Genomic DNA, 15,211 nt, shown 5'->3' on the forward strand with positions numbered 1-15,211 from the left:
GTTACAAATTTTTATTTTATTATTCATTTTTTAAAAAAATGAATGAAATAAATAAATATAATAATAATAAGCAATGAAAAAGAGTAAAATAATCATTCTAACTCATTTAAATTTCTTCATTGACCAAAACTATAAAAAAAATTTAGACTACAGATACAACTTCAAAACTTTTTATATCAAACATATAATATTTTACATGTCATAGGGACCAAACTTATAATTTTGTCATTATTTATTTGTTTCTCATGCGACCTCAAAAGTACTTCTACATAATTACTAAACTACCGCTCAATTAGTTATTTAAGACACCAAAATGAGAATTACCACACCAGCCCCTAACGGGAAAAATCTGAATAAACAATGCCCCAACACAACAACCAAGGACAAAACGGTAAAAACACACTAAAACAGTAAAACCTAGCTTTTTAATTCCGGGCTCAGCATCAGCTGCCATCTAACGCTTTGACTTTTCTTCCTTTTTCCCTCTTTTCTTTCCTCTATCACACCCTCATTCTTTACAATTTTCAGCATATGATAAATTCCTAATATCGATTTCACTCTTTTCTGATAAGTTATAACTTATACCATTGATTCAATTTCAAAAGGAGTTTTTATATCTATTTTTTATTTAATTTGTATTTAATAATGTATAAAACACCTGGTTACAGCAAAACAGCGTTTGGTGCGATTCGAACAAACAAGAATTATGGCTTTAAATTGTCGGAGGTTTTAATTAGCTTTTGTTAATTTCTACCTTTCATGTTTCATCTTCTTCCCCTTTCAGTTTTCCTGCTTTCAGTTTCAGGGTTCGCCATTAGAGGACTGAAATCATGCTTTCTTAAGCTTTACAAGCAAACAAACTGGTCTTTCTTCTCCACAAACAAAGGTATGTTTTTGAGTTTTTAATGCGCATTGATTGTTGCGAAATACGAAATGTCGGGATACTTTTCAAAAATTGTTTTTTTTTTCTTTTACTGCATTTTAGCAACGTTCGAAATGTGAGAAGTGGGGTTTCTTTTTCTTTATTCAGTCGCATGTAGACAAGCTTTGCTTTTTGTGGGGCTCTGTTGACGATGCAATTGCAAGGCTCTTTGTTCAATGGAAATATAATGGAGTCTTTTCACGTAATATCCGGCTCATATATTATTTTTGTCAATTTAAATAATAAATTATTTTTTTTACCAAAAGCTTTTAACCAATGGGATAGTGTTGTTTTCTTGAGATCGAGGGTTAGGTTACGTTTTAACTGCTTTGGAAATAAGCTAGATTTGTTATTATAAAAATTATATATATATATATATATATATATATATATATATATATATATATATATATATATTATTTTCTTTGGTAATTGGTTTCTCAAACTAGCATATTTATGTTAGATTTTGGCATGATACATGCAACTTTTAGTGACCCTATGACCTAAAATAACAGGTTTTTATAGGTTTGGTGACTATATATTGTAAAATAACTTGTTACAGGAATATGTAAAATAAGATAGTTGTTATACCAAATCAGTTAACTTGTTTGTGTATTTTAATCTGGGGTTTGGTATACAAAATATACAATAATTAAAGGATGACTTTCTAAAGTTATATTATCATTTGGTGCATGATTACTTATAGAATATTCAAGGAAATATCTTATTGTTATCAATAAATATGTTTAACGTGTGTTCACTTTTACTAATTTAAGCAATAAATTGTTTTATTTGCCACTTTGGTCATTAAATCAATATTTACATTATATATGTCAAATTAGTACAAATAAGATAGTTGGTTATTATACCAATCCATTAGACCCTTTTAAGAATATTTTACGAGTGAGTGGATTGATCATTGATAGTTAAACTTTATGAATTATGATGATATTTATCGTACATATTCTTTAGGACGTCGACCAAATTGCACTCGAAAAGCAAGCCAGCCTATGAGTAGGATATTTTTGGGTTTTAGACTTTTGTCATAATATTTTCCTATATTTTTGATCCATGTCTTAAAAATAAGTTACAAAGGCTGTCCTTTTAATTTATAAAAGAGGTCCCTATGGCCTATGCATTTTTTTTTTCTTTTTTATGTTTGGGTTTTAGCATTTAGCCACAATATTTTTATATGTAGGTAGGTTTGGTCTTTATATAGAAAATAAGTTACAAAATCATTCCCTGTAGTTTTACAGAAAAGGTCCCTACTTATTTTTTTTTCAGAAATAATCCATATGTTTAATGAGCAACTAGCCTATTAATAGTATATATTTTTGGGTTTTAGTACATATTCTTTAGGATGTAGACCAAATTGCACTTGAAAAGCAATTAGTCTATAGATAATATATTTTGGGGTTTAGATTTTGTGCATTCTTTTTTTACGTTTGGGTTTTAGACTTTAGCCACAATATTTTCATATGTTGGCAGGTTTGGTTTCTGTGTAGAAAATAAATTACAAAATCTCTCCCTGTAATTTATAGAAAAGGTCTATGTACGTTTTTTTTAAGAAGTGGTCCACATGTTTTATGAGCAACTAAGCCTATGAATATTATATTTTTGGGTTCTAGACTTTGGCCACAATAGTTTCTTATGTTGGCATGTTTGGTCCATGTGCTGAAAATAAATTACAAAAAGTTGTCCCTTTGATATACAAAAAGGGTCTCTATGCATTTTTTTCACATTTGGGTTTTACACTTTGACCACAATACTTTGTATGTTGGCATGGTTGGTCCCTGTTTAGAAAATAAATCACAAAAACACTCCCTGTAATAAAAGGTCCCAATGCATTTTTTACAGAAATAGTCCATATGTTTAAAAAAAATGATCTCTGTCGAATAGAAAATTTACAGATTACATCCCCCACAAAACGGATATAAGACTCCCCCGCCTATGTCCACTTGAAACGGAAAGGAGACAATTTCTAGTTATAGTATATTTAACAGCAAAAACATAATAATCTAGGTATGATATTTTTATCTAAGTTTTATGGTTCAAAAGACCACTTTTATATTTATTAGCATTGTACAAACTTGGACCATAACCTTTTTAAACAACAACTTTAGAAATTATATTAGTATAAGTTGATAACCACAATAAATCATTTGTATATGATAATTTAGGCTCAATAATACAACTATTTTTTTAATAAAACAAGTAACAATATTAAATATAAGAATGAATAAGTTTAAAGTTAAAAGAAGAATTGCATCGGTGAAACTCTAACATTGTATTTAGTGTCACTAATAGTATAATATTTTATTTGATGTTATATTATCCGTCAATACCAAATTTGGTGTAATATATTGTTGGGTTGGAGATGCCCGTAGGGTGGCAGGAGTTCATTCCTTCCACGTCTCCCAACCCACTTGTGATGTAGGCGCCACATCAGTATTTTTATCCAACCATCTCAACCCACAACACATGAAAATCTATCACTCCCAACCCAAACCCCTCGGTATAAGTTTTACAGCATATGACACAAATAGTGAAAAGAGAGAACCACGACTTAGGTAATCCGAGATATTACCAATCTGGTGGTACCGCTCCACCAAGGAATGGTGTAGCTGGTATCGCCACCAACCCACTGTATATTTCCTTCGAATCCGTACACCCTTAGTGATATGATTTTTGTAAATAATGCATTGTCCATGGAGTTTCCATGAGAATCCTTGGCCCTTATTACATTCCGTTGTAAAATACAATAATACATATGGATATAAGAATAAGATTTTATTGTAAGAAATAACAATTGTAGTTTCTATGATTTGTTTATTATAGCATCTTATTTTCCTTTTTTCATACATACATTGTATTTTCAAAAACTTACCTACTTATAACAATGTCATCAAAACAAAACAGAAAGAAAAAAAATGAAGTAAAATATACAAAAGTACATTGATATTTATTGGAATGTTGTAATAAAAGTATGATGTTGTAATAGAAAAAAGTGAAAGTAGAATGTTGTAATAGATAAATGTATAAAAGTACATTGATATTTATTGTAATTAGCCTTAACTCTTAAGAATAAAGTTTTGTTGAATTAAATCATAAATCATACCGTCTCTTTCGTATAGGTTGCCAAATTCTTTTCAAAGAAGGTATGTGAATAGGACCGAATACTAATATCAACATGTCCTTTGAACATTTGATAGCGACTTCTTTAGATATGTATTAACCACAGACGTCTTTTTAATAAAATCAAAAGTCAAAATAGGGAATTTCTCAAGTTATACAATCTGATTTTGATTTCATTCTCTTTGTTTTTCAAATAAAAAAAACAAAAACAAATCGAAGGAAAAGGTTTGGTAATGGCCTCGATCCAAGAGTTAAAGCATTCTGCTTTTTTTTTCTATTATTTATACGAAAAGCTCATTGCTTTCATCTTTTTCTTACACCATGTTCATACATATTTCCTTCTTTATCATATCATCGTCTGTTCATAAACAGTTTCAGATTGTTTGTTTCAGATGGATTCAGTTAATCGATCAGCTGTGACCCCAAGAAAGAGTAGATTGGCTCGTACCTTTGCCAAGGTGTTGCATATTCGATCTCAACCTGCAACGACGATTGATCAAGTGCAGAAAGTAAAGTCGGATGAGAAACCCATTGGTAAGTTCTTCAACGAGGAAGATGAGAAATTTCAGGAGAAAGCAGCCATGGATGCCTTCATCGCCAAAGTTTTTGCAACCCTATCGTCCGTGAAAGCGGCATACGCTCAGTTGCAGGATGCTCAATCTCCATACGACGCTGACGGAATTCAATCGGCTGATCAGATCGTGGTCACGGAGTTGAAGAGGTTATCGGAATTTAAACAATCGTATTTGAAAAACCATATCGACGACGCCTCTCCGGAAACCACAATCCTGTTGGCTGAGATCCAAGAGCAGAAGAATCTATCAAAAACATACGAGATAACACGAAAGAAGCTAGCGAACCAGAGTCGGCTTAAGGATTCAGAGATTGTGTTTTTGAAGGAGAAATTGGAGGAAGCTGAAAGGGAGAACAAATTGATCGAGAGGAGGTTGAATTCTAGTGGTCCTTTATCACGTCACGAAAACCTTCATTTCTCAAAATTGACCTCAACCGATTTCGTATTAGCTCTCAAGCACACCATGAAAGCGATTCGAAGTCTGGTGAAGTTCATGATTACTGAAATGGAGTATGCGAATTGGGATCTGGATGCAGCGGCTGAATCAATCCAACCGGATGTTGTTTATTGGAACACAACGGATAGATGTTATGCATTTGAATCGTTTGTTTGCAGAGAAATGTTTGATGGATTTAGTTACCCGGATTTTTCCATTTCCGGCGATCGTCGGGACCTATCCAACAAGGCAAAACGCCAGAAATTGTTCTTCGACAGATTTATGGAGTTGAAATACTTGAAAGCAAGGGAGTACATAACATGGAAACCAAAATCGACATTCGCTAAATTTTGTTGGTTTAAATACCTGAGACTTGTTCATCCCAAAATGGAATCTTCCCTTTTTGGAAACTTGAATCAGAGAAGTTTGGTGACTGCCGGAAAATTCCCGGAGACGACATTCTTCGAGTCGTTTGCAGAGGCGGCGAAACGGGTTTGGCTTTTACATTGTCTGGCGTTCTCATTCGATCCAGAGGGAGCATCGATCTTTCAGGTGAGAAACGGCAACCGTTTCTCGGAGGTGTTTATGGAGTCCGTAAACGATGAAGCATTCTTGTCACCGGAAAGCTCCCGGGAAGTGGCGTTCACGGTGGTTCCGGGGTTCAAGGTGGGTAAAACTGTAGTACAATGCCAAGTTTACCTGACTTGATTAACGGCGATGAAACCCCCACCGGCGGTGGAGGGTGTGGGGGTGTGCTGCTTGCTTTTGAAAGTGAAACCGCGTTAAACAACTGGATATTTTCAATTTTAGTCCCTATTGATGAAGCCTTCCCCAATTTTGTTAATATCAGGGGTGGGACTGTGGGAAAGGGGTTGTGGTATTTTGGGAAAAAACTAGGTAAGTGTCATATACTATTCGTAACATGCATTTGAAAAGCATGTGTTAAAATGTTATGTGGCAAACACTTGATGGTTTTATGGTCTCATGTTTGTATTTAGGGGAAAAAATGATCACATAAGTAGCTACCCTTGACGTATTTCTTTGCTTCCGGTCCCATTTGAATGTCCGGTTTGTCACACTGATTTTCAAACTACGGGGTGTTAGTGTATTATGATTATATTGTACGTTTATCTTGCCCTTTTGTATTTATCTTGGCTCATTGTTGTATATTTTTCTATATGTATATTATGATTAATGAGAGGACTTCCATGGGCTACCAAAAGTTCAAAACTTATTCGAATAAGAAAATGTTTGTTATCCGCCATTATATCGAGTTGAGGTGGTGGTTGTTCTCAATATTTTGCAAATGTGAGATTTAGAGGTTGTTTGATATTTGATTATTGAGCCAGACATTAACAATGTGTGTTGTTAATGACTGACTTGTTAATGTATGACTGAGTCAGATGTCTTATTGGCTAATGTAACATCCATAAAGTTTATGAAAAAATTAACCTTTTAAAACCATTGCACAAATCATCATTGTTTACAAAATTGTTTTCAAAACATGTTTAATATCAGAGTTTTCCAAAAATCATAAAACAAAACAAGAGGAGGTGCACGATCACGCATTTGTCTTCCGCGATCATCTGAGGTACCTAAAACATAACCCAAAACTGTAAGTCCAAAGCTTAGTGAGTTTCCCCTAAAATACCAACACATCACATAATCATAATAATAACAGCAAATAGCAAGCATACAAAGCCTTTAGTCTGACTGAAACGTCCCACCGGCTTACAGTCTACCTGGTACGCTCACAGAACCTACAGCATGACAGGTACGCCACACCAGGCCTTCAGCCTATCTGGACCATTCTCCAAGTCTTCGACCTGGTACGTCCCACTAGCTTTCAGTCTATCCGGGACACGCTAGGTCTGTTGGCCTTCAGAGGACTGCTCAACCCAACCATACATACACCGTGTTATACAAATAACCAGCCAATAACAAACAGACAGATCTTACAGATCACCAAGCATAGCATCATCCTATCTACCAGAATACAGATCTAACAAATCACTATAGTTCACAATAATACGATAAACTAGGATAACAATCCAAAGAGATGACCTTGGTGTCTTCGACCGGTAAGTACAATGAGGAAAACTCACCTCACAAACTGAACCGAACTGATAAGGCATGACTCTGAATCTCAGCTCTTAAACCAATACCTATTTCCACCAAACGACCAATTCTATCAAATACCCAAAATACCCCCAAGGTTTAATTTGGTCAAACTTGGTCAAAGTCAACTGGTCAAACCTACTAAGTCAACCGAGTCAACCCACCGATCTGACCCAATACGAGTATGCGGGGCGTACTCTGGAGGTACGCTTAGCGTACTCCGGAGGTACGCTTAGCGTACTCCAAGCCTCGCATTGACCACCATCGGGGTGGATGACCGAGTACGTGGGGTGTACCCTCGCACCACCCAAAATCCCTATCAAGTGCTTATTCCAACAAGTCCAAATGTCCAATTTCAGATCCAAGCCTAAAAAGGTGTTCCAAACCATAAAGTTTCCAGCTTTACGGTTTTGCATGTCTTATAAAGTGTTGGGTTTTGATCATTCTAACACTCCTAAGTGTACATGCAACCCTAAATACCTTGGATCTATGTTTTCCCTATTATACATGCAAATATGAACTTTCCAATGTATTCATCCTAACTAGCATAATAACATTGCTTCATATGAATATATATTAAGTTAGAATAACATACCTCTTTGATGTAGCATGTCTTCATGAAGCTTGAGTGCCTAGTGCCCTAAGTGTGACACCTCAAATGGTTCACACAAAACCAAATGCACATGGAATAACTTGAGAGAAAATGGAACACTTCATGAAAATCGACTAGCTCTTTATCTCTCACATAGTGGCCGATTTTTTCACCAATAAGATCTTTATATATTGTCACAATTAGGGTAAACCCTAATTGTCATGGCTTTCCATTTCCTTAGATCCGTGGGTTCAAATACACCATGGAGCATCCATTGAGCATCCTATGGGTTTTAGCCCAACTTGATAATCCATGGAGTCTTAGCCCATTATACAAGTATGGATGATTTACACTATCAACCCATATATTTAATTAGTCTTCTTTTGATCACTTAATTAATCCTAGATTAATTCTTTATCAATACTAATTAAATAATCTTATTAATATATTAGAACTTATAATATATTAACAAACCTTAAGTGTTATTTCTCTCATTATAGTCTATCAAAATGCATGATGCCATGCAACCCAAATGGACCATGCCGGGTCGGGTCAAGTCTTACCAATTATAGTTATGGACTTAGACATTAATCCAACAGTTTCCCACTTGGATAAGTCTAAAACTATTATTGCGTATGACTTCAGGAACCGTTCAGCAATTGTAGCTCTCAAAAGCTTCTGTCGAACTCTGACCTTTGTCAATGACTTGTCCATTAGATAAGGGATCATATATTCCTCCATTCTAGATATCATATGGACTGAGACATGGATTATAAATCATTCTCTCTGTCCATTTGTTGTTTCCTGATTTCCGATTCATGACGACTGACTGATTGAACATATCAAATCAGTCCTGGCTTGGCGAAGCACTCACATGTGTCATCATTAAATCATCGAGGGGCCCACAGATATCGCTTTTATCCCGAAGGTAAAAGGAATGGATAAACTTCAACTCATATGGCTTGTTCTACTACTTGTTGAATCATACACAAAGGCACGTTTTATAACTTCGAGTTACCGAATGCGTTTTCGTGCAACCAATGTACAACCAACTCATATCTCTAGGTTTGAAGAATATAAGATATTATCGTCTCATGATCACTCGTGATAAAATCCATGAAGTGATTCCAATGAGCGCGGGTTGAATCCAATACCCAGAACTTATGAGCACTTATGAGTGTTGTAGCCCTTTGTCCAACATCTTAGACCTCTACAAGTCAACCCATGACAGTCTTGATTCATATCTACTTCCAGCATATGACCAACTATGGATGGTTTGAATAACTTAGTCATTCCGGAAGAATAACCTAGTTTATTCTGGAAGTCAAAACATGCAAAATGAAACACAATAATAATCGAATCCAATATGGTCTCAGAACTTATGAATATAAATAAAACACCTTTTATTTATCACCATATGATTACACATTATTCATTGTATACTGTTTCAACTATCAACTTTATTCTTGAATTAAAACAATAGTTGTCCCATGCTCCAAGCATGTACACTATGTTTTCTAGACACTAGTCATGCCACACACCAAGTATGCATATTATGTTTGTCTATGATCTTTACTTTGTGAATTAGATTGATTGAACCTAACTTCAGTGGTTCTCTTTTCACAGTCCCAAATCCTTACTGCAGGTGCAAGAATTCCAAATTCATGCCATTTACTGAAATCCGTTAGATTTTAAACTTAAATGCATTGATCCTCTTGTAATGATTATGCACAAAGTCACAAGGACTTGACAACAAGCATTACAGAGCATTCCAAAGGAGATCAACTCCTTGGAAACATCCTTCTTGCATTAAGTTTCCTAATCTTACATAGATTGAATAATTTCTATCTTTGAAACATTTCCAGATTCCATTTTGACTATCACTTATGAACAAGAGTTGCCTCCTTACAGATTATGTCAATATGGTCCTTCCAGAATTAACACTATACTTCCAACTGTCCTTGAGCAACCAATCTTTGGTAAACCTTAGATTTTCCTCGACAATTGCTTAATCCTTTTAGTCATATCAAGTTCTAGACCTTTTCCCTTCTTAATGCCCCAGGCATTTGGAGAATTTTAGAAAGGATGAATATAACACATGTAATCGATCCTATATCCGAAGCATATGGGACACGATTCATGATGTCTCACATAAAGACTAAACCAGTCTTTTACTATAATATTTCCATTTCAATTTGCCAAGTTCTCATAATTCAGATTATGAAAAGGGATGCCATAATCATAATCGAATTTTAGAACGCAAATAATGGACCCATATATAGAATTTCCTTATGTTTAGCCATTCCAACATGAAATTCATATATATATATATATATATATATATATATATATATATATATATCCTTGATTAAACACGATTAAAACCTCAATCTAAGCTTTTAGATTTGAGATGAAGTATAATTTTCTCTCCCTTAATTATAGCAAAGCAACTTTTTCCCAATTGAAACCTTTTGTTTTCTATAATTAACATTGCTAACTTGCAATACTTATCATAATTATCATGCTCCCACTAACATGATGATTATTAGCATAACACTTATGCTCCCACTAGCTTTGACATGTATTCAGAAATTAGTTGGACTTCTAGAAATCAATACTTTATTGACTTTCTTACCAAAGTTTGGATTTCTGATACTATATTGCTTTGATAAAACTTTATCAATATCATACACCTTATCTTAGATAGCTCACAAGTGTGTCTAAACAATTTTAAGAACTATGAAAAGGGATGTCGTAATTATAGTCTCGATTGTTTAGACCTTTGCCACTTCTCACAAGTCCATGTTAGTGTGCCGGTTAACCACACATGCTCCACTAACGACTTTGAGAATGCAAATGTCACAATTTCTATCTAGCTAAAATCTACTTAGTGAAAGTGTTTCCTCACCATCATTTTCATGAATCGGAGAGAAACCTTATGACACTTAGATTTAATAGTGTATGTGTTCTTATCCATGTGAATTGTCAAAACCATAGTCACAAGACAAGGACAATGACAAATCTAAACTCATATAGACTGAACTCAATCTTAATTTCTTGCCATCTGGTAGCTCAAGGGCCTGTCATTGCTTCCAAGTTGTTGTGCAACCAATTGAGAACTCTAAGAACTCATATGTAATGCCAACTTTAATTGGAATGGGCACAGAATATGTCAACACGATAGGTTATAAACCTCAAGTCGTGTGCTAGTGAAGAACTTCAGGTTTTATTCTTGATTAGTTCTTGAGACTTTCAAGACCTTTAAGACTCCCACTTTCCTCTTGACATATAAGACTCTCTTGTCAGATATTCAAGAGATAGTGTGGATTCTAATCAAGACAAACACTTCACACAATTGGCCTTAGTTGGTCTTTGTTTTATCCAAAACATCACAACTTATCAATTTCAAATGTACAAGAGTAGAAAACTTTTACTTTTACATTTGACAAGTGTTTTAAACCTTCTTTAAGACATGTCACTCAACTTACAGTCTTGGAGTATGACTCTAAGACTTGTTCTGGAACGAAGTATGACTCATCTTCTTGATTTGACCACTTCAACAATTCATAACTCCTCTTCTTAACTATCAGAATGCACTTAAAGGATGAATTGTGATAAGGTATCAAAATCATTAAGATGGTCTTAAAACATGATACTAAAGTACTCTCCCATCTTTTCAGATTTGAGAAACTTTTATCTTTCTGCCTAAATTGATTCTTCTTATTCGCTCTGCCATACATTGGAACATTTTTCCAATGTCTCAGAATTACACTTAAGCTTGTAAGTATAACCATATTTACTAAACTTTAGTAAATAATGACGAATAGTCTTATCAATCTTTTGTGGTGGACTTAATCAGTGCACAAGAATGTGTACTCGATCCCTTAGTCCTTTACTTGACTCACACATCCATGTGAACAAGTAATTAGTCTTAATTTTCCAATACTTGAAAGTTCACATTCATCATACTATACAACTTGCATGATTCCAAGTTTCGGTCAAATTGAAACTTGGGTGATGAGAATCTTTCCTTATTTGGTAAATTTAGACATTACCACAAATGAAAGAATCAAATTCACTTTCAAATATTGCTATCAGTGGAATCTTATAAGCAACAATTTTCCACAAACGCCATTGTAAGGATAAGATAAATAAAATCAAAGATTTCCTTTTATTTTAAAACTTTGCAGAAAAACTTATCCTTACAATCCATATGAAAACTTGTTATCTATTCCTAAGCAATATCTCATAACTCCTAAGAGGTAGCTCAAGAATCCGATCTTCAAACTATGCGATAGAAATCCATCTACGCGATCAGATTCAACATATTCTTTCTTTAAGTTCCTTCACTTTTCTTTGATTCTTAAAACATCACCAAGTGACCCAGTCACATCATGTATCAAGAATCTTAGAATAGAAACTTAGCAGAGTTAGATAGTGGACTTTACCTGAAGTAGAGTCAAACTTATTGACTTTAACACCCTTAGGTAAATTGGCAGCTTCGCAACCAATGCCCCTTCCTTTGGCAATTTAACATATGGACACTTTGGTAATGGAGCATGGGACTATCACAGACTTAGCCTTTCTCTTTACCATTTGTTCAACCGAGTTGACTATGGCTGATCCCTTTCCATTGGGAAGAGAGAGCTTTACTGGATATCCAATGTCATCATTGTCAATGTCCATAAAGTTTTGGAAGTTGATCTTAGCAAATAGATAAAATCATTAAGGGTCTTGTCATAGTCTGTCTCATAGAAGTCCCAAAGGAACTCACTATGTGACTTAGAAAGTAGTTGAGCCACCAACTTTCTCAAGACTTTGACACCCAACTCTCCTGGCTTGTCAATATGTGACTACATCTCCAAGATGTGACCACACATAGACCTTTGCTTGCCAATAGGGCTCGAGTGACCTTAAACTTTTCAAGAGCTTGTGGGTTAGGGAGAATAATTGGAGGAGGTGAAAGAAGTATGATTTCCATGGGATATCATCTTCATTTAGGAAAGCTTGTTTCAAGAGATTTGGGAAGATCATAAATGTCTAAACCAGACATCTTTTGGGAGATATTCAAGATAGTTGATTTAAAGTCCCTATTATAACACCCAATATGAAATATTAAGGCTAGGACCCAACACAATATTTTATAACTTGGAAGAGGGATGCCATAATCCAAGCTATAAAATATTTGAAGGTAGGTGAATGACGATTCACCAATTCCCACCAAGATAAATGAAATGTATTATTAGGTTTTAATTGGTTTTCAAACTCCTAGATTCTTTTGAGATTCATTGAACTTTTCAATGGCATGTTTTAATCTCGAGTGCGCCCTTCAGGTTTTGTGACTGGGATGCTGAGGATCACATAACAAGGTGTGAAGTAACCATGCAAATATACTAGGTACCCTTAATATTTACCCCTTAATCGATGTGTCGATTAACCACACACGCTCCACCGATACTATGATAAATATTAAGTTACCCTTTACCTACCTTGTTAAGTCCAGGTTAGTGTGCCGATTAACCACACACGCTCCACTAACGACTTAAGCAAAGTGCAAAGTGTAATTTCATGGGTTAGCACCAAATTCACGTTTTCCTAAGTAACTAAGATTGGGTATTTATAAAATCTCACACCCCAAAACTGGAACGGCGGAAACGTTCGGGGTGGAGGACGTCATGTCAAGTATCACGAGATATGTATATGGTAAGCAAGTAATGAACAACCATTTCATTTAGAAAGAAAGTGTTTACAATGTATGTGTTCACAAAACATAGAAGACATAAACAAATAACAAAACAAGACTTGAAGCTATAATGCTCCATCTTCTGAAGTCCCAGCACGAGCACTTGTCTAATAGTCTCCTGAGAATACAAGTTATTTGAAAGAGTTTATCAGCAATTAAGCTGGTGAGTTCATAAGATTTTAGTGATGTGAGTAAGCTGTAAAAATGTGGTTGAAAATGTATAAGCACAAGTGATGTAAGCTGTAAGTTCTGTTTTGAAATGATCGCCTGTTCCTCTAGAAAATCCTATATTTCCTACTTTAATGGAAGTTAAGTAAAATGACACTACAAGCCTTTCTATGCGTACTAAGTGGGTACAAGTTATATATACTTAGAGTAAAAAAACAATCGATTGTGCGCATCTGCCCTAAACTCACAACCCAACGGGGAACGGCAAGTAAGGCGGATAGCACACATTCCATTGGTTGTTAGATCGTTGTCATATATAACCTTGGTGTATTCACTTGTTAGTCATGGAGTTATTTGTAATGATTCCTTTATATCTAATGGAGAGTTCTTGTAAGAAAACCTATTTTTCTTATAATAAAATATTGACTATGGTGATTACTTTTATAATAGCTTTGTTTATACTGCTATATATAATCTGATATCGGGTAGATAGTTAATTGGGGGAATCTGCCCTAAGCCCAAAATCCAACGAGAACAGGACGTCGGGGGAAAACACACATTTAACTATCTATCGGATATTAGTTCTGTATATAAACATGGTGTATAAACTAAGGTATTATAGAGTTAACTCACTTAAAGTCTTTTAAAACTGTACTGCTTAATAAAATGGATTAAGCCCTTTTCTGGGAAATCTCTAGTTTTGTCTATCAAAAACACTGACTTTGATAAGTAAGTTCTGTACTAGAAAAATTGTGCTTTGACTCTGTGTCCTATAACCTGATCCATACTTGGTACCCGTATGATGACTTAATGTATACTAGGCATATATATATATATATATATATATATATATATATATATATATATATATATATATATATATATATATATATATATATTCGGGTAGATAATAGATTAGGGGAACTCGGTTCAAGACCACATCAAACGAGAACAGGAAATGAAGTGAAGGCACACATCCTATTAGCTGTCGAAATCTATTGGCATATACGTATTCTATAGTGTATACATTAAGGAATCATAAAGCTAACACTATGATCCTAACCTTTAATCGTAGCCTTCTACCAAGGCATCTTCTGCTCTGAGTTAAACCCGACTGTTCCTTTGTCAAATGTAAAGTATATTCTCCCTAGTTTATAACTATTTCGAATAGAAAATAGATTAACCTTCAAGTGTTACCGACACTTTATGAAAGTAATGGGAGAAGTGAGTACCCTGATGTCGTTTATAGTAACATGCGGAGGTACTATTAACCTAAAAACATATTTGTTTTATTACGGTCATAATGTGAAAGCTAGAACCCCTACTAAACGCTCTCATGGAAGGAGATTGAGGGAACCCAACGCGAACCTAGCAAATCCATGCAAGCCGTGTAATTCACATTAAAGTTATATGATCATGTATACCCAATATAATTATCACTAATGCGTTAGCAATTCTTTGGTATAATTAGATCCTGTCTGCGTATTGTCATGCTATAGCAAATTAACTTGTTTGTTATGTTC

General features: G+C 34.6%; 1 protein-coding gene across 4 annotated transcripts; it reads left to right on the forward strand.

Moving 5' to 3' along the window:
• The first annotated feature begins 526 nt into the window (after positions 1-526).
• On the forward strand, positions 527-6,270 carry LOC145054310 (protein GRAVITROPIC IN THE LIGHT 1-like). Of its 4 annotated transcripts, XM_079002469.1 has the most exons (3): positions 527-726; positions 800-886; positions 4,450-6,270. In XM_079002469.1, the coding sequence occupies exon 3, from the start codon at positions 4,450-4,452 to the stop codon at positions 5,773-5,775; it is 1,326 nt and encodes a 441-aa protein (XP_078858595.1). In that variant the 5' UTR covers positions 527-726; positions 800-886; the 3' UTR covers positions 5,776-6,270. The 4 variants fall into 4 exon arrangements, with proteins under 4 accessions (XP_078858595.1, XP_078858594.1, XP_078858596.1 ...); XM_079002468.1 differs by having other exon boundaries at positions 527-886; XM_079002470.1 differs by lacking the exons at positions 527-726; positions 800-886 and adding an exon at positions 4,186-4,287.
• Positions 6,271-15,211: the final 8,941 nt, after the last annotated feature.

Source organism: Lactuca serriola, chromosome 5 (assembly GCF_051521515.1).
Source record: "Lactuca serriola cultivar US96UC23 chromosome 5, Lser_US96UC23_V15, whole genome shotgun sequence".
Taxonomy (NCBI): domain Eukaryota; kingdom Viridiplantae; phylum Streptophyta; class Magnoliopsida; order Asterales; family Asteraceae; genus Lactuca; species Lactuca serriola.